Source organism: Agelaius tricolor, unplaced genomic scaffold (assembly GCF_023055355.1).
Source record: "Agelaius tricolor isolate 1412-34295 unplaced genomic scaffold, bAgeTri1.0.p SCAF_18, whole genome shotgun sequence".
NCBI lineage: Eukaryota > Metazoa > Chordata > Aves > Passeriformes > Icteridae > Agelaius > Agelaius tricolor.
In genome coordinates this window covers 6,820,164-6,842,465 of record NW_027269278.1, presented here as the reverse complement: position 1 = coordinate 6,842,465, position 22,302 = coordinate 6,820,164, and the positions used below count along the sequence as shown (strand labels likewise).

Below are 22,302 nucleotides of genomic sequence, written 5' to 3'. Positions count from 1 at the left end.
ATGTAAGGATACATTCAGGATCAGTACTGTAAGCTGGGATTGCTCTCTCAAAAACAACCCTCCCTTCTCTGTGGGACTTAGCAGTTGCTTTTATATCAAACTTTGAGTAAAAGTGATTGAAAATGCTTCTTTTTCTCCACTCTAAAACGAGGAATTAAGTAATTTATAGTGAATATATAAATTCACTATAAATGACTGAGCTATATCCAGGAGCACATGGTATATTGGTCTAATTCTGAAGTTTTTTACAAATGAGAACTCCCAAAAAGAAGTTCAGAGTTTCAATAGGGGAAGTGTGGTGAGATGTTCAAAGGCAGCGCCAGACGTGCTCGGTGCAGTGGCTTTTGGCACTGTTTAGAGCACCATGAACACGAGAAGCGGAGCGGCCCTGCAGGTAAGGCGGCCACCGCGCACATGGAACCCCCTGAGGTCCAGCAGCGTTCGGTGCCCGTGGCGTGTTGCCGTGGCTGTACCGTGGGGCGGTGCGGGGCTGGCTGCGGCCACTGACGGCCCCGCGGTCCCTGACAGCCCCATTCTCGCTGGCAGCTCCCCTTGTCCCTCACAGTCCCCCCGGTCCCGCCGCTGCCCCGCCCGCCCCGTGCGGGGCCTCCCTGTCCCGCGGGGCCGCTCCTGCCCCTTTAAATGCCCGTGCTGGCCCCGCCCCCTCCGGCGCGCCCCGGCCAATCAGCGCGCGGCAGCGGGAGGCGCGTGCGTGGGGTGCGCGGCGCGGCGAGGGCGCCCCCCTGTGGCTCAGCCCGGGCGCGGAGCCTCAGTCGCGCAGCGCCGGGAGCCGCGGGCGCGGAGCGGCCCCAGGCCCGGCCCGGCCCCGCCATGGTGGGCCGGGAGAAGGAGCTCCGGATCCGCTTCGCGCCGGGACGCTGCGAGCTCGTGGAGGTGAGGGCGGAGGGACCGGTAGCCCGCCCGCTGCGGCTATGCCGCTGTACAGCGCGGGGCCGGGCGGGCAGGCCCGGAGCGCTGACGCGTTCGCGGCGGGGCTGGGCCCGGGGGGCCGGGGCTGCGGCCGGAGGGGCCGCGGGTACCTGAGAACCCCGGCTGGGAGCGGCCGCGGGCTCCGGGGCTTGGGTCGGTTTGTATCCGCACGGCCCCGCGGAATGGCCACTGGGACGCTGCTCCCGGCAGCCCGCGGCGCTCGGGGGTCGCGGCGCCGCTCTCGGCGGGCCCGAGGCGCGGGGGAAGGCTCGGAGATAGAGACCGAGTGCGGTGGTTCCACAGAGGATTCATTCCTCGGGGAGGCGCGGCCGTGCCCGCTGTCCCGGGCGGGGCCGTGGTGAGCCACAGGTGAACGTGAGCTGCCGCAGCAATGAGGGTTGGGCGTGGAGGGAGCGGCACAACAACTTCTGGCAAGGCCAGTGCAGGTTCACCTGTCAGTGCGAGCCTTCGGAAAGCCCCAGGCTCTGTCTTTTGCTTTCTGTGGCTGCAGGGCATGTCAGAGCTGCGAGCTCAGTCTCACGTTCCCTTCCCTGTACTGACTTGGATCTGGATCTCATCGGATTGTGTTGCGAATCTTTTACACCAGTGGCTTCCGGGTTTTGGTGGCCATTCCTTAAAATTGGTGTTTTCAGTTCATCATGATTTTCTAAATAAAAATATAAAGCTTAAAAAGCTTTATAATAAATTTCAAAACTATCTGTTTCTGGTTTTCAGCTTTGAAATGCATCATGTGTTGTTCTTTTTATAAAATATACTGTTACTTTATATTTTGGTAGTGTCTGCAAAGTGATCTGATGTCTCATAAATGCTGTTTTTAAGTCTGATAATGCTGTGACTTGTTTATGTGAATTGAGACTTCTAAACACAATACTTTTTTGTTCTTGGTTAATATCAGATTACAATAAATGGGATGGTTCATTATAAACCTCAGAATTGCCTGTTTTGGTAGTGTTAGAGGACCATAGGAAGGCTGCTGCAGCTAGGTGATGTCCTGTGAAGGTGCAAGGCAGCATACAGGGAAAGAGTTCATCTGTTTAGGTTCTGTATCACCAGAATGTTAAAACTTCTGGCAAGAAGAGGTTCAAACTGGTAATTAGTTGGTGTTGGATAGATAAGAACCATCTATCATTTGTTTGCTCTTTCAGAAACAAGTGATAGGAATAAATTAGTCTGGCAGACAATAGCAGTAGCATGCAAGCTGTGCTTGGTGAAAGCTGTGTTTGTGTCCAGTTCAAGCTGTGCTGCTGATGTAACATCCTCTTCACAATATGTAAAATAAACAAACTTAGATGAATGAGGTTCTAAAACATCAGGTTTTGCAAATGACACTTGGTTTTGGGTTGGTCACTTCCTACTTACTGAAGATACTCAGTGATTCTTTGATGTTTTTAGAGAACCTTTTGACTTTGTTCTGCAGCAAGTGTTGGATGCTTATTAGTGAGCACCTCTGGCTGTGGACCTCTGATAATAGATCCTGTGACACTTTATGCAGACTTTGCTAAGAGAAGTGGTACAGAAGAAAATAGTTCTCGCTCATGTTGTTCAGAGAAGCCTGGGTAGCCTTAGAAATGGTAAACCACCTGTGTTCTCAGGTAACATTTAAGGATAAAAGTAACTTTTTGAAATGTCACTTGCTGTAGTCTGTCCTTTTCAGGCAACTATCCAGATGTAAATTATTAATTTTCATCTAGTACTAATGGGAATAAATCAGCCTTCATCTGGAGATTTAGAGTTGAGAAAAATTCCTGCCCTGTGCTGGGAACTTGGAACAATTGTTTTGGGTAGGCTGTTTCCATCATGCCCTCTACCCTTATGGAACAAAAGCTTTGTAACTTCACAGGTGAAAGACAGTGAGTGGGAGTGATTGCTGTGGCTTCCTGTGCTGCAGTCAGAAAGTACCAGTGTGGTACAATGCTTAGAAATTACAGGGCTGTTGAGACTGCATAGCAGAAAGCATTCTATCATGTACAGAATTATAGTCATTTGTCACAAATTGTCCTTTGGTCAGGAAATCCAAGATCTGTGGGTTCTGCACGCAAAGTTTTTTTCTGCACAGGCATGGTAAAGATATGCTTTCATTTTTGTTTTTAGCAGGTGGTTTTTGGTTTATTCATGGCAGATACCAAAGGAAAGCATTAAAGGAAAATAAAGATTGCAGAAACAGACATGGATCTTGTGTTTGCTGTCTTGAAAAGCTGATGTTCTAGTGAGAGGTGGGATGAAATTCATGTGTGCTGATGTTCACAGCTGTCCCAAGTAGCAAAGTGTGCAGGAGCTGAAGTACAGCTTTAGTCTGTTGTATAGATTGAGAGCTGAAATTGTCAAATTGCTTCCAGGTGCATTTTGTAAAATTGACAAGAGATCCTTATCTTGGTTTTACTTACTATTAGACTATTGTGTTGAATAACAGTGAATTACTCTTCTATTTGATAATAAAATTCAAGATTTTAATTACTGCAGTAAGTTACTTTGTATTCCTGCAGCTTTTACCAGGCACAGCCTGGTAACAGAGTTATTTGCTGTAGGATTTGGACCCTATGTGTTACATCTTTTGGGTCTGTTTTCTAAAGAAGTCAGTTCTCTCCTTTCAGATTGCATAAAGTTATCAGCTTTTGAATGAACTTAAAATTCTGTCTTTACTAGTGGTTTGGATTGTTGTAGAAGTAAATGAGTTTCTCACTGAAGTTTTGTTTTCATTACCTATGAGTATGTGGTTCAATAGTTCAGTGGCTGCAGTCCTCCCAGATGTTGGTGTTGAATGAGGCACTCCAAAAGACTCAGAAGAGTCTTTTTAATACAGTAGCCTTTGACTGTAGTTTTGCATACTTTTAAAGAAAAAAACAGTACAAAATTACAGTAGAAACAAAACTTTTCCTGTTGCTATTTCCCTAGGAAGATGTTGACATTCCCAGTAGGCGAGTTTTGATCACCGGTGCTACGGGACTTCTTGGCAGGGCTGTGTTTAAAGAATTCAATGAAAACAATTGGAACGCAGTTGGTTGTGGATACAGGAGAGCTCAGCCCAGGTTTGAACATGTTAATCTTCTGGACTCTATTGCAGTTCATGACATTATCCATGATTTTCAGGTGAGTTTCTGGAGTGTAAAGTGGATGGGAGGGGTACTTTATGTGTGCAGTGGTCAGCTGGTAGTGCTGCTGAGTTCTGGGCTGTGAGTGGGGCTGGTGCTTTGGCAGAGCTCTGACAAAGGTGTGTGTTCTGCCCCACCCAGGGCTGAGGTTTGCTCTGTGGGTACAGACAGTTCTGCCTTTGCTGTGCTCACCACAGGCAGGCTGCAGGCACAGCTGTACCTGCAGCACACTGCACAGGAAAAGATACTTTGGAGTTATTGACACAGTCATTGTCAATATGCAGTTCTGGAGAAGTGGAGGAGTATTTAAATACAACAGCAGTAACTCTGTGTAGTGTGCAGTGTTCACTGTTTTTTCAGTCTGAGTGCCAAGAGGAATCTATAAAACCTGAAATACATGATCCAGGGTGTCATTCTATAAAATAGTAAATATCATCTTAATAATCTGCAAAAATCAAGTAAGCCATGTGTAAATAGCTTACCTAAAAATTTTTAGTACTCTTGCGTGTATGAGAATATATATTATATAATAATAATAAATATTCTCATACACACAAGGGTATATAAATATTATATATAATAATAATATATATTTTACTATACAGAGTTAGAAAAGAAAAAAATCCCCACAACTTCCAAACTGCTGCAAGATTGAAGCTACTGAAGACCATAATTTCACAATTAATGTCAAATGTTATTCTTATCTTGAAGTACCATGGTTTTATTGTGAAAAGACACTAAGGAAAAGGTGTTCCTCAGAATGCCAGCATTAAAAACAACAATTTTTATTACTTAGAGTTAGGGTGCAACTGCCATCTTTTGACATGTTGGTTGTTTAAAATTAGTCTTTAATTTCCAGCCTCATGTTATAGTGCACTGTGCTGCTGAGAGAAGGCCAGATGTTGTAGAAGGTCAACCAGATGCTGCTTCTCAGCTCAATGTGGCTGCTTCAGCAAACTTAGCAAAGGAGGCAGGTAAGGAGATCATCTCATGGATTTGGTGTCTGGTTCAAATCCTGCATCTGTTTATACAGGGACATCAGTGCCAACAGTGCAAGTGTTGATGTCACTTCTGCCATCAGTGTGCTCTTGATCTGTTTTCCATAAGAGTAGTGTGCACAGCTCTGTGAAGGATCAGGGAACAGACAAAGCAGCAGGAATGAATGTGCATGGAGGATGAGATCCTTGGGAGATTTAAGTGTCTATTGGGATTTCCAAGAAGGCATGAATTAATATAAATTATCTATGAACATTTCTTCCTAGCTGGAGTTAGAGCATTTCTGATCTACATTAGCACAGACTATGTATTTGATGGAACAAGCCCTCCATATAAAGAGACTGATGTGCCAAATCCCCTGAATTTCTATGGTAAAACCAAACTGGAGGGTGAAAAGGCAGTTCTGGAAAACAATGAAGGTAAGACACTCAATGCAGGCTTTCTATTTTTCCTCACTTCTGTATTAGCTTAGTAGGCTCCTAAATCAATGATGAAGTTGCAAAACCATGGAAACAAGTTTCAGAGCAGAACGTGATTAGGGGTTGGTCTCCTTGCTCATGAGCAATTCCTCTTGCTTATACCTTGACTAAAGCTTTTATTTCTTACCTGTTCCAATCTTCATTCATGTTATTTATCCCTTCCTGATGGACATTCATAAGCCTTTGTCTACTGTGAATCTGCTGTTCCTAAGGAAAGATGAAATACTTTACTCAATATATAGCTGCAGTAATTATGAGGATGCATTACAAGTGTTATTAATGTATGTTTACTTAAAGGGAAAACCAGACTTGGGGTTCAGTAATAATACAGCTCAAATCAACACAGAGCCTTATTATTCTTTGGGTTTTGCTCTATTGTGCATACCAACAGGCCTCCCATTTTGGTTTACACACATCTTATTCCTACTTGTAACAAAAGGTTTAATAACATATTTATGGTTTTAAGCAACCAGATTTTTAAAATTTGTTTACGTCTTTTCTTAATGAAAATTTGGCACATGAAATACACAGACGTAATTTTTAATGTTCTACTTAAGGGAAAAGAGCATGTTCTCTTTAATTTAAAATTTAATTTTTGTATAAAAGAGAGATTTGGCTGTTTCCAGGTAGTGTGCTCTCAATGTCCAATTACAGATTATAAGGAAAGAAGCACTTGTATTTTATCAAAAACTCTGAAGAAAGTAATCTCAGTACACATGCAGAACAGGCTTCTGATACTCACACTGTGGTTCTGTGCTTCCCAACCAGAGAACCAAGCTATTGATGAATTAGTGTGATGGTCTTCCAGTAAGTAAACATATGCTGTGTGTGATGGATTTGGCATTATTAGTAATAAAGAAACTTTGCTAAAAATAATACTTTTGATAGGAAAAGTCTAATTTAAGTAAAAATAAATTTAAATGACAAGTTATTCACTCCACCTCTAGATTAAATACCATCTCTGAATTTGACTGTGAAGCTGTTTGCTCCCTGTTCTACATTGGCAGTGAAGATAAGACTTCACCAAAGCCAGGGATGTGTGGGTATCCTGCTGGAGCCTTCCCCCAGCCCAGCACTGCAGTTTGGTTTTGTAACCTTTTGGAGCAGGATCTGTCAGGCAGCAGTGGGATGCAGCAGTGGAGTGTGGAGTGGTGATGAGTAAAGGGTTTGAAAAGATGAGTTCTCTTGATTCCTACAAATACAAGTATTTTCCATGCTCTGGTGTTTCAACCACTAATTTACTGATACAGAGTAGGTGGAATTCCATTGGTCAAATCTGTAGCTGTGTGAAGAACTGCCCTATCCATTTCTGTTGTAAAATGCAAAAATCTCCAGTCAATGGTTTTAACATTTTTTAAAAGATACTTTACTTTGGTTAGAAGGGGATACATACTTATAAATATATATGTATATGTATAAAGTCATGCTTATAGAACTACAAATTGTCAGGAGGTCCTCAGAGCTGTTAGTCATGAGGCTGATCCTCTCCACATCCGAGAGAACTGAGAACAACAGCAAGGCAGTTGTCTTCTCAAGAAATGAATATTTTTAAAGCAATTTTAAAATAGATGTTTCAACCAGTATTTAAAGAGAAGAGCATATCTGCTGAGTGACCAAGAAACTGCATCTAGAGCAGCAGGAAATCAGTGTCCTGTTGGGTTTTCTATTTGTTTTTCTTGCCTTAGTACTTATTCTGGTTTACTTCTCTGAGAATAATTTCTGTGTTAGCTTTTTCTGTTTGTCTCTCCAATAGCTGTAGCATTTTCCTCCAAGTGTATTAAGAATGGCAATGTGTTGATGACTTCAGCTTCTAATTTCAGGTCAAATGTTTTTGTTTTCTCTTTCAGCAAAACTATTTTTAAATAATTTGTCATAGCCTTGGATTTCTCCTCAGAGGCTTTTTGAATCTTCATGACAGAGATAGACTAGTATGATGTATTCCATCATAAAATATGCTTCTCTTTGCATTTTGTAAATTTTTCAAATCACTGTCCTGGAATCTAACATTGTTTACTGTTGTGTTCTGTGAACCTGTTCCTTATTTGTCAAGCTTTTCATTTATTTCAAGGTTCATGGTTGGTTTTTTTTTTTCTGGTGAATAATATCCTCCTTTTTTCAGGAGGCTTCTGCATGATGGGTGAAAAAATCTTTGTAATTTATGCCAAATATGATGACCTGGGATTGGTGGGAATTTTTCTCCTTTGCTCTTACCCAGAGGGGAGTGCTGGAGAAACTGCTTAGAGTAGTTGGGTTTTTTAATTTTTAATTTTTGTTCTAACCCACACAGGCATCTTTATGTAATAAATGAAAACTTGTTAACTTTCTGGAAATCAATGGCATAAATGAGAATAAATAATAATAATACAATAATTTCTATAATCTTAGTGTTTATAAACTGGTTTGGATATAAATTAAAATTATATTCTGTGAGCTAACATACTGCTTGCATTTTATTTGTGATTTGTAGCTGCTTAATCAGCATATTTCTTAACACTTCCCCTTTTCAGATTGTGCTGCAACATTGGTACCCACCCATGATCTAAAATATTCTTTCTTTTAGACACTGCAGTACTTAGGATTCCTGTCTTGTATGGAGAGGTGGAAAGACTGGAGGAAAGTGCTGTGACAGTTATGTTTGATAAAGTGCAGTTCAGTAATAAATCTGCCAACATGGACCACTGGCAACAGAGATTTCCTACCAATGTCAAGGATGTAGCAGCTGTTTGCAGACAACTAGCAGAGAAGAGAATGTTGGTAAGAATGGCAAGAAATGAGCCTCTGCAAGGTGAAAACAGTAGGAATTGTCAGCTTTGCTTCTGAACAACTGAGAACTGCACATCACTTGGATTATTGGCATTGCTGGGATGCTGGGAGGGAGGAAGGAACTGGCTGTAATATTACAGGATCTGTGCATGACTGTGATGGTATTGTGATCTTCACAACAAAAGTGGTTCAAGAGATTGGACAGAACCTTCTGAAAACTGTCTTGTGTCTGTCTCCTGGTATAGAGGAGAGAATTAGAAATGCCAACTTACTCTGATATGCCATTTACAAATTTCTAGTTTGAACTAAAAAACCCATGTGGTTGAATGTAATTCTCAAAGATGCCCTTGTTTATTGTATTAACTACACTGAAGTGGCCAAACAATGCCCCTGGACTAGAGTAAATACTAGAATAAATAGAATAAATAGAGTAAATACAAATACTTCCTTGTATTTGTTCATTACAGCACCTTCAGATTACAATCTTTGCAAGGTAACAGAACCAAACAACAAGCAGCCACCTTTATGGTTTTCACACAGTAACTTTGAAAACATGGACTGGACTTGTACAGGGTTTGCAGTTTAACATTCAGAATGTGTGTGATGCCTTTTGCCTTTGTTTTTGAGTAAGTGAACATCACAGAACAGCTGAGTTCCTCCCCCCCAGCTCTTTGACCTTGCTTGGTTGGTGGCAGCTCCTTTCCCTCCTGTTCATTCTCCAGGACACAAACTGTCTGTGAAGTCAGGTCAGATAGAAGTAACACCATTTTCCAGTCTCAGGTCCTGGTCAAGTGTTGTCTGAAAGGGTACAGATGTTTCTAGAACACCACTGAGGTGCTGTAAGATGCCTTTTGAGATAGGGTCTTGCTGGATGCTAATTCTGCACAGTTCTTGCCCAGGAATTAGCCTGAGGGCCAGCTCACTGCTTCCTTTCATCTGTGTTTCCTCGTTCTTCTCTAGGACCCATCAATAAAAGGAACCTTTCACTGGTCTGGCAATGAACAGATGACTAAGTATGAGATGGCCTGTGCAATTGCAGATGCTTTCAACCTTCCCAGCAGCCACTTGAGACCAGTAAGTGATGTGGTGTTGGACCTGTGGCAGACAGATGTGCCTGATCATTGCAAGTAGCAGGTCTCCCACTGACTGTAGAAGTTCAGCTTCCTCTTCAGGACAGGCTGTGCATGTCCAGCACAGCAACTCTGTAGCTGAGGGGACTGGCTGGTATCAAGCTCAGGAAAAAAACACCTGCTTTGACCTGCTGAATTAGGAAAATTATGCAGTCAGTTACTAGTTTATAATGTAGTGGTATTTCTGCAGAACAGTTCCCCTTAGTCACAAGCAAATCTGTACTTTTATGTTAGATTGATAGAACCTTAACTTGAAGATAGGGCTCTGTAAAAGTTGAGCAATGTCCAGATTTATTTCTGAGTACATGCACTTAAGAACTGCAAATTATTTTTGCTTTGCTTAAAACACTTGTCCTACAGTTTTATTGACATTTCAGACTACACTTGAAGACATACTGGTAATGTGATGGGCGTATGACATGTCAGAGGATTCTGCCTATGTACAAAATAAATTCTAAGGATTCTCAATTGGTGAACACTGGAACTGAAATGTGACTTGAAGAGACGGAGGGAAAACAATGGAGAACACTTAGTCTTAATTTTTTCTGCTATTTCTCTTCAAGACATGGTTGTCTTCATATTGATCAAGACATGGTTCTGTTTACATGCTGGACTATTCCTTTCCTTGTGATGATAATTGCAGAGTGAAAATAGGAATAAAATGTGGAAAGCCACAAATAGTAGCCGTAAAGAGAGTGAGAAAAAGGTGCCTTAAGACAGTTCACATGGCCTGGTGGGTTGAAATAAATTTAACTATATAACAAGCAAATAGCAAAAAAATCCAAACCATAGAAACCCCCAAAAAATAGAAGGGAGTGAGACAACCATACCTATATAGAAAGCTGTGAAGAACAAAGTTCTAATGTACATGTACAAGCATTTTTCTGTCACTTCTGTTTACTTACTGGTGTGGATTTTGTTTTTGTCTCCTGTGCCTGTTTTTAGATTACTGACAGTCCAGTCGTGGGTGCTCTTCGTCCCAGGAACGCTCAGCTGGACTGCTCCAAGTTGGAGATGCTGGGGATAGGTCAGAGAACACCATTTCGAGCTGGCATCAGAGAATCACTTTGGCCTTTCCTTGTTGACAAGAGATGGAGACAGACAGTCTTCCATTAGTTTGTAACTTTTTTAGTAAAAGTATGGTATGTGGCACTTTTTTAAAAGAAAAAAAATAGTTTTGTATGAGTGTTCTTAAATCGTGACATTTATGAGCTTTCATTTAATTGGGTAAACAAGTGGTCTTGCACTAGTGAAACTTAGCCTAAAATGTTCAGTGACAAAAACTGAGCCTATTTGATGTCATGGATTTTTTCCTTCCATTTATACCAATCTAACTTGATATCTGTTCTTGGTGGGTTGAGGTTCTTAGTAATGAGTACTGTGTGATGCTAAGAATGACTCAGATCACTTGCTGACTTACTTTTGGCTGAAATGTTGCTGATGCTTAAGGTCTGTGCCATTGTTGTATATACCATTTCTCTTCATTAAAGACATGGTCAGTTACTTTATCACCAAAAATCTGAGGTTTTTGTTTTTAATTTCTGAAGATGGTGTTCTTAGGGAGTTAAGCTGAGGTAGGAATCCTTAAATGTTTGTTTTGCTTGAGCTCTGATCAAAATGTTTTTTAAAAAAGTGAAACTTTATTTTTGCAATTATCAAGTGTACTTTTTATGCTTGAAATATTTTCAGAATGTTCTGTACATTGAATGCCTGCAGCTTTGTATTTGTACAGTAAGTTGTATGCATTTGTTTTCATGGTGACTTATTAAAGCTAGGGGAGGGTGGGGCAACGAATAGTTTTGAACTGGGGTTTTTTTGGGTAGGGGATTGGAGTTGAAGGATTTTTTTTCTGGGTGTTTGTTTTTTGTATGAAAGCACAAAATATCTTCATCCTTCCCTTCCCTTTTTGGGGACAGCATTTGCAACTTCTTAAATTAATGGAAGATGTTTGTTAGTCAGTACATGGGAGATGGACAGGAAAGTGTTCAATAATTTGTAGCACTGCAGCAGCTTTTGCACAGACTGTCAGACCTGGCACTGCAGTAGTCTAATATAAGACAGTCTTTAAAGCTGGACTCAATAGCCAGGTAACGTGGAGGAAGAACATTGTAAGGCTTTGCTTTGTTTTGAAGTTGTAGAAGCAACAATATCAATGTTCTGATACTGCTAGCAGATTATTAGTAAAGCTAGTAAAAGGTCCAATTGGATGGTCATTTGTTTTTCTGAGGCTGAAATGAAGGGGGAGGGAAAGATGTTCAGATTTATTTTTTTTCTTTAAGCGTGTGGGGGAGACACATGCAAAAATAGACCAATTGAAGGTCTTGTAAGGGTGAGCTTTACATTCAGCCATTTCATTTCAACTGGCATATGCTAAGCAATCATAATCCCAATCTGTTTTAGTCTGAAGTCCTGATACACACATGGTAACCTATCTCCAAAATGACAATAAATATATATTGCCAGCATGAGAAACAGTTGTTGATTCTTTCTTTACCATCAGAATTTGTATATCTGAATCAGAAATGTTTGCAATTCTTCTTGAACCTGTGTGCCCTTTCAGCATTGGATTTTTTTCCTTCTTTAATTCAGTAATTATTTCCAGACTTGGATTAGATTGGATCAGTTTCTCTGTCAGTATCACTGCCTTGGAGATGTGATAAATGTACACACCAAAGATGCAGAAGGTGTTGAAAATGTGAGCCCTGAAACATCTTGGACCTCAGGGCTGGATCAGGAAGATTCTATGTCTGTTTCCCTTGCAGAGAGCAGTTTGACCAGGAATGAGAAAAGGATGGCTTCTCTCCCAAAGATAAAGGACCTAAGTGAGATGAGTTGGGCATTTTACTGGGAGGAAAAAATTGAAATATTTCAACTTCTTTTTTCACACTGAGCAAGTAAGAGACTGAGACTGAGTAAGTCTCCCTGTCCAGTTGTAGCCTATCAGAGGGGGGATCTGTGTCCTCAGCATCCCCCTTGGAGACTGCAGTCTTGAGGCATTTTGCTACTGGACAGACACCTTGGATGACATTTCCCTCCTTTGGTTATAGAAGTGTAAGACAGCACCAATAAATATTGCAAGAGGCAGTGGAACTAACACTGTCATTTTCCAGTCACTTTAAAGATCTGTTGCTGTTGAAATAACTTGTTATGCTCTTCCCTTTTTGTTTCTGGCTCCATGACACTGGATGTGTTTGTTTTCATCCACAAGGGCCCAGGAACCTTTTAGAGTCAAAGCTGTTGTTCTTGCATGAGACACAGTCTTGGTGTTGAGAGGAAAGTGCGGCCTCTTTTTACAGAAGCAGTGCCAGTTTCTGCCAGGTTAGTGCTTGTGAAGTATGGCAACACAGAATTCTGCTCCCCATTTGAGGGTTGTTGGAGGTTCATATTCATTTATTCATTGCTGTCTGTCAGCAGTGGCCATAAAGGAAGAAAAGTCACTGGTTGTAAAGTCCCATTTTCTGTTCAGGCTGGCAATGCTGTGGAGGCCCAGCAGAGCTGGAGCTGATGTGTGTCTCAAACACCAAGAGCAGAATGGCTGTGGAGCCAGCCAAGAGCCACACAGGGGTTGGGCAGCACTTTCCTGGGACAAATCTCCTTGTTCTGGCTGCTGGACATCAGCACAACACATAGAGCACAAGCACAGGAGTGTAGCCCAGAAGTGGGTGTATATTTTTCAAAAAGACCCCAAAGCTCCCTGACCCATTTCCAGAAAGGTTTAGGAAAAGGGACTGCAGGGTAACTAATTTGCATAGAAAGTGATAAACTCATCTCTAGGGCAGGGAAAACTTACCTAGAGAAAGGATCCCCACCAGGCCCAGGACTCAGGGCACATCAGCTGGAGCAGCACTGGAGCCAGGACTGGTGATCTCTTCTCCCTTTTTTCCTCTCTGCCCCTCTTCCATTCATCTCTTTCCTTTCACCCTACTCCTTTATGCAAAACCCCCTGCCATGTGCTTATGTAGTAGGTCAGGGACTAACTGGTATCAATTTCCATGCCAAGTGTGTAATTCAGTAACAAAACTTGAGAAGCCTTTGCAGGCCTTCTGGCTTTTGTCATCCTTCACAACCACGAGTGAGTCATTTGAGGAAGTTCCTTGGTTGTTTGTGCCTGAAGGGACTGCATGTCTCTCCAGCAAACACCTGCTTGTGGAGAGCAGGATGGCAGCAGGGGAACACCTGCTCCAAAGCACCTGGAGGTACTGCAGAGCTGTGACTGTGCCTGTGGGGCACCTGGCAGGGCAGTAACACCATCTCCCATCATATCAGTCATTTCTGCCCTGGTGTACATGAGGCTGTTTTACATTAACTCACTAATGACATAAATTATCCAAGTTTTAACTGTTCTGGTCCCACATACTCTGTAATTAAATTGGAACTGGATGTTCTTTTAAGTGGCACATCTTTATTTGAGCTACTTGCTTCATGTGTTTACTTTACAACCAGTCCCTCACATACAAAACTGCTTGTGCATCTGGCAGGAACTTTAAATGAACTGTATAACGAGATGAAAATATATTGCCTCCTACAATATCCACTGGTTTTGATGAGCTTTTGGACTTCAGAGATGCATTGAATGATAAGCTTAGTGCTGTCTTGAGGGTCCCTGAGTTGCAGCTTTGAGTTCAGGGAACTTGTGGCTTTGCAGTGTTGCTTGTTTACTTTATAACAACTTTATTCAGTTACTTGCCTGAGCTAGTATTTAATTAAAACCTTAGAGAAGTGAGACTTCTGTCTGAAATGGCTTCTTTATAACCTGAAAGAGGTCTCTTGAGTAGGATTGACTGTTCAGTGACACTGACTTCCAAAATAATGACTGCTGTGTAATGTCATAGGGCATTTGCCAGCATGAAAAAATGTCATTAATAGGTATGGAGAAAGAAAAAATGTGTAGGCAGCAGGGATTAGGAATTACATTAAGAAAACTATTACAGAAAAGATTTCTCTCTGTGCTTAATGTTTCACTGATTTCAGTAGGGTTCCTTCCCATGCTTACATTTAAGTACAGGATAAAACTTCTAAGCATCAGTGCTTGGGAGTACCTTGATGAGAGGTGAATAAGGATACAGATTATGGACTTCCATGTATTTTTAAGTTTTGATAGTACTCTGTTGGGGATGCTGTAATTCAAATTGGTATCAAAGAGTGCAGCAGTTAAGTTCCAAGTCTTTTCACTGCACTCAGGCAGTTCGTGCAATCACAGGGGATGCACCTGATGAGATCCCCAAGGCCACTGCTCCTACCCCAGCTCAGTGACCCTCACGCTGAGAGCTGCTCTCCTTTGTTCAGCAGGAGCCAAGTCCAGCTTCTTCAGCTTCCAGAAACCTGATTCACCCAGCTGTGACAGGGGGGCACTCCTGTAAGTGCCTGCATACCCCACAGATCTAGAGGATTCACTTCTGGAGGATAATGTTAAACTAATGGAGAGGAAAAGAAGAGAAAGATTTATTAATGGCAAGTCCAGACAAAAGGAAGGGGACTATGAAAACACTGGCTCTGAGCCTTTCCCAAAACACAGCAAAGGACTCTTATTTCTTCCTTTCTTTGGGGCAATACAGGTGGAGTTGAATGGAAGTTCAGCAAAATACCTTGGTATTCAGGCTTTCTTTTATTTCTATTTTAGTTACAGTTGTCATGTTAGGATTGGTCTCCTCCTTGTTTGATTTTTGAAGAGAACTTCCAGTAGGAAGAGATAAAACACAGAAAGCTGAGAGTATGGAAATGAATGACTGCAAGGGGTGATGCAGGAAACAGAACAAATACTGAACTGATGTGAAAAACACAAGCTCATGTTCTTAACAGTGGAGTGAAAGGTGCAGAGACACGATTTAGATCAGCAGGGTGCACTGCCAACACATGTCAGGGCTCTGAGGGAGCCACTGGCCCTGCAGCCCCTGGCCCTGGGCTTGCCTGCAGAGTAAGGTCAGCTCTAGGATGGGCTTGAGTGGGAAAGGGCTGTGGGAAAACTCCCTGGGCCTTTTCCCTGTGCCTGTGGTCACAGCCCCTGCCCTGTCAGCTGGGGACAGGCTCTGGCCAGGGAATGAGGAGCTCAGCCTTCCTGCCCCTCTGGCTTCTCCCTGGCCAGGGAAGTAAGAAAGCCTAGAGGAAAGAAAAAGCTTCTAGGCTGGGTGAGATCACTGAACCAACTTAGAATGTTTCCCTTCTTGAGTCTTAATGGTGGCTATTTTGACTTTTTCTTTCTAAAGTGTGTATTTTCCTGATAATTTATTAAAGGACAAAACACAGCATTAGGCACCAGTGAGCATCTAATAGCAGCAGAAGGAGTAGAAGATGATTGAGAACACTGTGGGCTTGTAAATCTGATCTCAGCAGCAGAAAATGCATGGAGAGCAATTATGCACACAGAACATTTAGATATATGTAATTGCTTAAGGGGAGTCAGCATGGATCCTGGAAAAGAAGATTAGGCAAGATAAATGTGCTGGCAGCTCTGAGTAGGCAGGACAGCTAGAGTGGATACCATTTATCTGGATTATGGGGAAGGAGGGGAAAATTTCTTAATTTTGCATAAACTGAAAGATGACTCATTTTCCAAGTCCATAAACATAGCTTGAGAAAGGAAAGCTGGTGGCCTGGGTTATGGCAGGTAGAGACAACAGGCATAAATATCATGTAACACTTTTACAAAAGTTCCCCATCTGGTTTTCAGAGACTACTTAGTGAACCCCTGAGGCTTTGTGTTTCTCTCCATTGCATTTAAGTAACCCCCACTGGCTCTAGGACTGTCCTAATATAACCAGGGCAGGTTATATTAGGATAACTGAGCCAGGGCAGCAGTTTGGCAGGGGCTGGAGCCTCATTCACCTGTGAATATCCACTGCCACAGAAGTGGGGATGCAGGAAGGGTCCAGCTTGGCATCAAGGCAGTAATTAAGTTACCCATCTGAAGGTGTGGTGGAACCTCTTTTAAGACCACATGTTGCATTAACTCAGGGGTGGAAAGCACTGGATCTAGGACAACTCTCAGGGCCTCCATCATCTCCAGCAGCCATTCTTATGATTTCGCTTTTATTCTACATGAAACATTTCAGAACTTAGAGCAGAGCAAGGACATTTTCACTTTAGAACATACAGCTGAGCTGGAAAACTCTTCACAGATTGGACTCTAGTGTGTTTTCCATGTCTCCAGTTGGAGTGGTCACAGACACCCATCCATGGCACATTTATGGCCTCACTGCTGCCGTGCCACCACTCCAGAGCACGTATCCAGCACTCCTCAGGAATCAAAACCAGCTGCAGCTTTAAAACTCAAGTCATTGCAAAAGCTCATTTTCATTCTGCACTGAAGGCTTCACCCAGTTTACACAGAGGAATTAAATTGATCAGAGTACCTTTCACAGGGGACAGCCTCATTTCTAGCTCCCAAGGGAGCTTTGGGTTTCTTGGGTGCTTCTGGCACTGGGATAAAATATTTACATACACTGACTACCTGAAAATATTTACATACACTGACTACCTGCTTTGTGCCTCCCACACATGGTGAGCACTTCTGTTCCAGCTGTGCTTTACAATCATTTCCCTACACAAAGCTACACTTTGTACAAACCAATCCTCAGTCCTGAGGCACCTTTGCTCCTCAAACCGTACTGCAGCTTTGAGTTAAAATAGAGCAACTTTGCAAGACAGTTTTCCCCATTTTTCCCTCCTGGAAATGAACCCCTTGGATGTGTACCACAACCACCAGGCAAGGAGAGCTGAGGGTGAAATGGAGAGCTCAGATCCCTCACAGAGGAGCAGCCTGTGAGCTCCAGTGGGGTGGAATCTGTGTAAAGCTGGTGAGCCCCAGATGCTGGCTGGGGAAGAGCCCTACTCAGTGCCAGCCCCAGTGCAAGAACAGGCACAGCCATCCCTGGAGGAATTCCCCAAGTCTGTTCTTTAGACCTGACTATCCTGGAAAATGTGCTATCTCCATGAATATCTGTAACACTTCTCTGGTGAAAAAGCTGAATATTTTATGTGTGTTGGAGTGCATGGGTTTTTTTGGTTGCTGTTGTTTGTTTGGGGAAGGGAGGAGGCATGTTCCTGATTCTGTTACTTTCTTTTTCTGTTTGTTTCTCTTAGTTTCTGGGTTTTTTGCTTGCTTTGTTTGGGTTGTCATCTTGTTTAAGTAAAGCTCTCTGTGCACTGCGAAAGAGACGGAATAGACTGAAACTGAAGCACAGTAGCAAAGATGGTTGGCAACAACCTTTCCTTTTCGAGTTGCCCACTTGGTCCAGAATCAGTGTTTGAGAGCTGGGGCGGTGTTTGCTTCGACTTCCGAACCTGTCTGAGGCCGAGAGCCCCTGCCTGTGACCCGAGCCTGCAGCCACGGCGCTCAGGGATGGGGACAGCGTGCGGGACAAGCCCGGGTTTATGGCCATGAGCCAAACACAGCAGGGACTGCGGCAACTCCCGTGTTTGCAGCGTAACCGAACACAAAAGCAGCCAGGGACAAGAACGGGCTATTGAGGAATGCCCGCATTTGCCTCAATTAGCCAAACACGTGGGCGGTCAATGCCGAGGTGGGACGGCGGGGCTGGATTCCCCGTTTGGGACAATTATCCGCACCCGCGGTGCCGGTTCCAGGGGGATCTTGGGGCTGGGTTCCCCGTTTGGGACAATTATCCGCACTCGCGGTGCCGGTTCCGGGGGGATATTGGGGCTGGGGTCCCCGTTTGGGACAATTATCCGCACCCGCGGTGCCGGTTCCAGGGGGATCTTGGGGCTGGGGTCCCCGTTTGGGACAATTATCCGCACCCGCGGTGCCGGTTCCAGGGGGATATTGGGGCTGGGGTCCCCGTTTGGGACAATTATCCGCACCCGCGGTGCCGGGCTGGGTTCCGCGCTGGCCGCAGTTGCCGGGCGCGGGTGCAGTTGCGCAGCGCGGCCGCCGGAGGGCGCTGCTGCCCGCGCGGCGCGGCCCCGCGCGTCGGGGGCTGTCGGAGGCAGAGCGAGTCCGCGGTTAAACATTTCCATTGTTTATTATTTCTTTATTATTTCTTCCTGTGTTTACATTGATGCAAGCGGCCAAGCAGATGATTTATCCTCATTTGTCAGTTTGACGACTCGTGCTAATTGCGTGAGTAGGGCGCTCGTTTCCCCGCCGATGCACGGCTTGTACAACCGGTGATATTTGGTTGCTGGTGCACATCACCTGCGGGATGCTACCTGCCAAACCTGTCATTAACATTTCAGGTGTGTTTTTATACAGGCAGAGTAAAATGGCTGGAGGCAAGAGGATCAGTTTTTGGGGGGATGTGTAGTAATGAGTTTACTTGCTCCTTTTCTGCTGGATGGCTGAGAAGCAATAACAATGCCCAAAGTCTGAAAGTTTGTGGGCCATCAAGCATGATGTTACACTGCAGCTTTCTCGACTGGTAAGGAAATCCTGAGCACAATTGGTTTGAGAGTTTTCTTGTAAAATATACTGTGAGGAAAAACTCTGCAAGATTTAGTTTTGTTTATCTAGCTTAAATATAAACAATCTCATTTTCATAATGTGTGAATTTTCTCTGTTTTAAAAGGAGTGTTCGTCTGCTTCGTCTGCAAGTGTCAGTTACTCATACATGATGACAGAAGTGCATTAATAAGGCAGTCAGGAACAAAATGCCAGGGCCTTCACATTCTGTCTCTTGACACCCTGAAATCCTGGTGTTTAGTTTTCACTTGCTATGGCAGATTGCGTAAGCATCGAGAAGAAACGCACCTAATCCTGAAATGCACTTTTGACCCCTTGTCTTTGACCCTGACACATGTTGACATTGGAAATTAAATTTTGGCAGTTTTGCTGCGTTCAGTAAAGGGAAGTTTGCAGAGGCAGACAGGAAATCCATTCCTACTCTGTAGATTTATCACAAAAATGCCAAAAGCAAACAACAAAGCAAGTTTGCTTTACTGGAAACAAACTCACACCTTTGCTCTTTCAAAGATCCTGTTTACACGTTAAAGCCATGGCTCAGACTGTCTTTCTTCTTAAACTACCAATCTATAGGTGCTGCCTGAAGGCACTTGCAAAGGAAAAGATCAGGAGATATCCTGCTGCTATCATGGTCTAACAGAAGCACTTGATGTTCTGAATCCTGGATGATTGTGTTTCAGCAGCCTGAGAGCCTGGAGAGCTGAGGCTGAAATGGAGGCACAGGGGTGCTGTCACCAGCAAAACGATTGCTCTGTGTAGAAAATCTCCAGCTGACGTTACCCAGACCAATAGAAATCTTTCTGGCTCAAAGTATGTTCCCAATAAGCCTATTAATGGGTTACATAATAAAAAGATTCTAAAAAGGTCACTTGAAAGGACTCTTGATGTTACCTTGCTCAAAGGCTCTGCCCATGCCTGGAATAAAGCTCTGTTGGAAGTGGTGGTGAGGCACAGTTTGGGTTCAGCTCTGGCTCTTCCATCAGCAGCCTGGCAAGAGCCTGGATGAGATGTTAGGAACTATATTTTCTTCTTGGAGGAGGAGGGGAAGGTTTTGAATTTTGTTCGAATTAAACAAGGTGCTCTGAGGCACAAGTAGCTTTATTTTTTAAAATTTTATATTTATTTTTATCTCTTAATGTGATTGGATTTGTGCTGAACATTTTTCTATGTTACAGGTCATGCATGACACAAAATTCATCGTAGATTGCTTTTAAGACTGTTGTCAGCATGGAATTCCTTCTCAGAATGGACCCAATCTGTATTTGGAGAGAATTAAATAAAATCATTATAGATTGTGAAACAGACCTAGCCATGAAAGTGTTATGAGAACATGACAAGAAATTGCTCCTGTCACATGGTGATTGTGCAAGTTAATGCACAGAAAGAAGAAAGTGATGAGGGAGTAAAGGTTTTGATTTGTTATGCTGGCTAGAAAATAAATGCAATAAGTTTGTAGTATAATTGGGAAGAAAACCCAAGTATTTCAGTGCCCAGTTCTGCTCTCTGTTTGCTGGCAATGACTAATTTGTATTTTGGCACTCCAAGGAAGGTGTACATGGAGGTGATTTGTTATGATTGCTGATAACTTGTCAGGTGTCCATTGGGCACTGTTGTTGGTACAGTTTCTGGTGTGAAACTCCATTTTAAATATAGAAACAGATACATTAAAAAGAAGCAAAAATTTCTCTTTTTCCTTTCTGTCCAGGAAATTGCTGCTAACATTTTTCCAAACTGTTTCCTCTTTCCAGGAGATTTGTTGACAGTCAGTGAAGTAGGCAGCATGGTGTAGTCAGGACACCAAACAGAAGAGAATCTCCAAACTTTACATCCATGGAAGCTGCTGACAGCTGCTTTTTCCTTTGCATTGCCCCTGGCTGGCTGGTTCTGCATCATCTCTCCCTCACATGGGTGTGTTTATACCATTCTCAGTTATGACATGGCATTTCTTACTGGCAGTTCAACATCACCTACAAATACAATGGAAATATAAGGGTATTGTTACAATGCCTCACCTAAACTTGTGCTCGAGAACAGGTGCCTTATCTGTAAAATCCTCTGGATGGCACTGAAGGCTTAGATATATAAACTGAGAGTCTTCTTTTGGGTACCAAATCCTATTATCTAGGTTAGCTCATCTGTATTCAAAAGATCAATGTTGCATTATTACAAAGATCCTTTCAAGTGTAAAAAGGATGGCACTTCATTACAGAAAGTAAAAGAAACTAATCAAACTTTCTTGGTGAAATCATTGACTTTTTATAGTAAAGGGCAAATTTAAGAATTTGAAAGTCCGAAATGTAAGAGTCTTACAGTTGGGGCTCTGTGCTGCTCTGACTTAAATCTTCTGTAGCACAGTCCTTGGATTTTCACATAATCTGGAGAGGAAAGTGGTGTGATGTAACTCTCCTGATGGCTTCTGGCTAAGCCAAGTTGCCATTTGCCCTGCTGCAATCTGATATTCTGTGTTGCTTAGGAAGTGTCCAGCATGCAAAGAGGGTCTCTATATGAGATAATCTCTTTGCTGAGGACAGTCAGCTGTTCCTTAGCAGGTATTCAGTTAACCTGAAATCCTAACGTGTTTGAGTCCTTTCCTAGGATGTCTTTTAGCTCTGTGCAACTTGTCATAAGAAATACTCGGCTATTTTTTCCCTTTTTGTCATGTTTCAGTAGTGAAAGGACAGCACAGAGTTACACAGTTTCCTGGTTTATTTCTGATAGCCAGATCTCCTGTCTCATGTTTCTTCCCTGTAGCTTTTCAAATGCTTTGCTACAGAAATGGTTATTGCTGCCTTACCTTGCCTGAGGTCAGGTCCAGGACTCAGACCACTGAACTTGCACTCCTCAGAGTGCTGATCAGCAGCTCCTCTAGAAACACCTCACTGTCAGCATTGGTGATCACTTTTTTTTTCCTTTTGCTTATTTCCTTGCCTGATTAGGTGACTTGTGTAACTCACCAGCCATTGGTAGGCCTTGCCATTGAAAATTTTGCTTAGAATTCCCTTTTGTTGACTGAGTACTCAGTTCATTTTCATGAATAAATCTCCAGCATCTGATCATCCACAGAAATGAATATAAATGGATTATGAATGCAGCCAAATCAAAATTCAGCTTTAGTTTGCATGCATATTCATGAATGTTTCTTCTCACCAGCTCCTTTCTCACTGACAACAGGCACGAGTGGAGCTGCCAGAGGTCAGTGCAATAGCAGATCTCAGCAGCACTTACAGCAGATCAGTCCTACCAGCTTTACCAGTTTGCACTTTGAACTCTCTTCCTGCTTCTCCATCACATCTCAAACACTTTTACACTTCCTTTGTGCAGGGAACACTGGACTGCCTGTTTTGGAGTCAAGGTGAGGTGTTGGAGACTGCAACCCTGAAATAAATTGTAATTAACATGATAATCCAACTACTCCATCCTCAGTACTTGAAGGTGGTTGCTGGAAAAAACTGAGCATAAAGTAGAATTTACCTCAAGGA

At 43.0% G+C, this 22,302-nt stretch overlaps 1 protein-coding gene across 1 annotated transcript; it reads left to right on the top strand.

The window, feature by feature from the left end:
• The first annotated feature begins 728 nt into the window (after positions 1 to 728).
• On the top strand, positions 729 to 11,880 carry MAT2B (methionine adenosyltransferase 2 non-catalytic beta subunit). Its single transcript, XM_071443131.1, has 7 exons — positions 729 to 894; positions 3,844 to 4,038; positions 4,900 to 5,014; positions 5,303 to 5,455; positions 8,076 to 8,269; positions 9,239 to 9,352; positions 10,354 to 11,880. Exons 1-7 carry the CDS (start codon positions 832 to 834, stop codon positions 10,522 to 10,524), a joined length of 1,005 nt encoding a protein of 334 aa, XP_071299232.1. The 5' UTR covers positions 729 to 831; the 3' UTR covers positions 10,525 to 11,880.
• Positions 11,881 to 22,302: the final 10,422 nt, after the last annotated feature.

What these genes read in the sequence shown, in the direction of transcription:
- MAT2B (XM_071443131.1), top strand. Translation starts at nt 832, where the DNA reads ATGGTGGGCCGGGAGAAGGAGCTCCGGATCCGCTTCGCGCCGGGACGC. An exon ending in ACATTATCCATGATTTTCAG is followed by an intron (nt 4,039 to 4,899) that starts GTGAGTTTCTGG and finishes TTTAATTTCCAG; the next exon opens with CCTCATGTTATAGTGCACTG. An exon ending in CCAGCAGCCACTTGAGACCA is followed by an intron (nt 9,353 to 10,353) that starts GTAAGTGATGTG and finishes GCCTGTTTTTAG; the next exon opens with ATTACTGACAGTCCAGTCGT.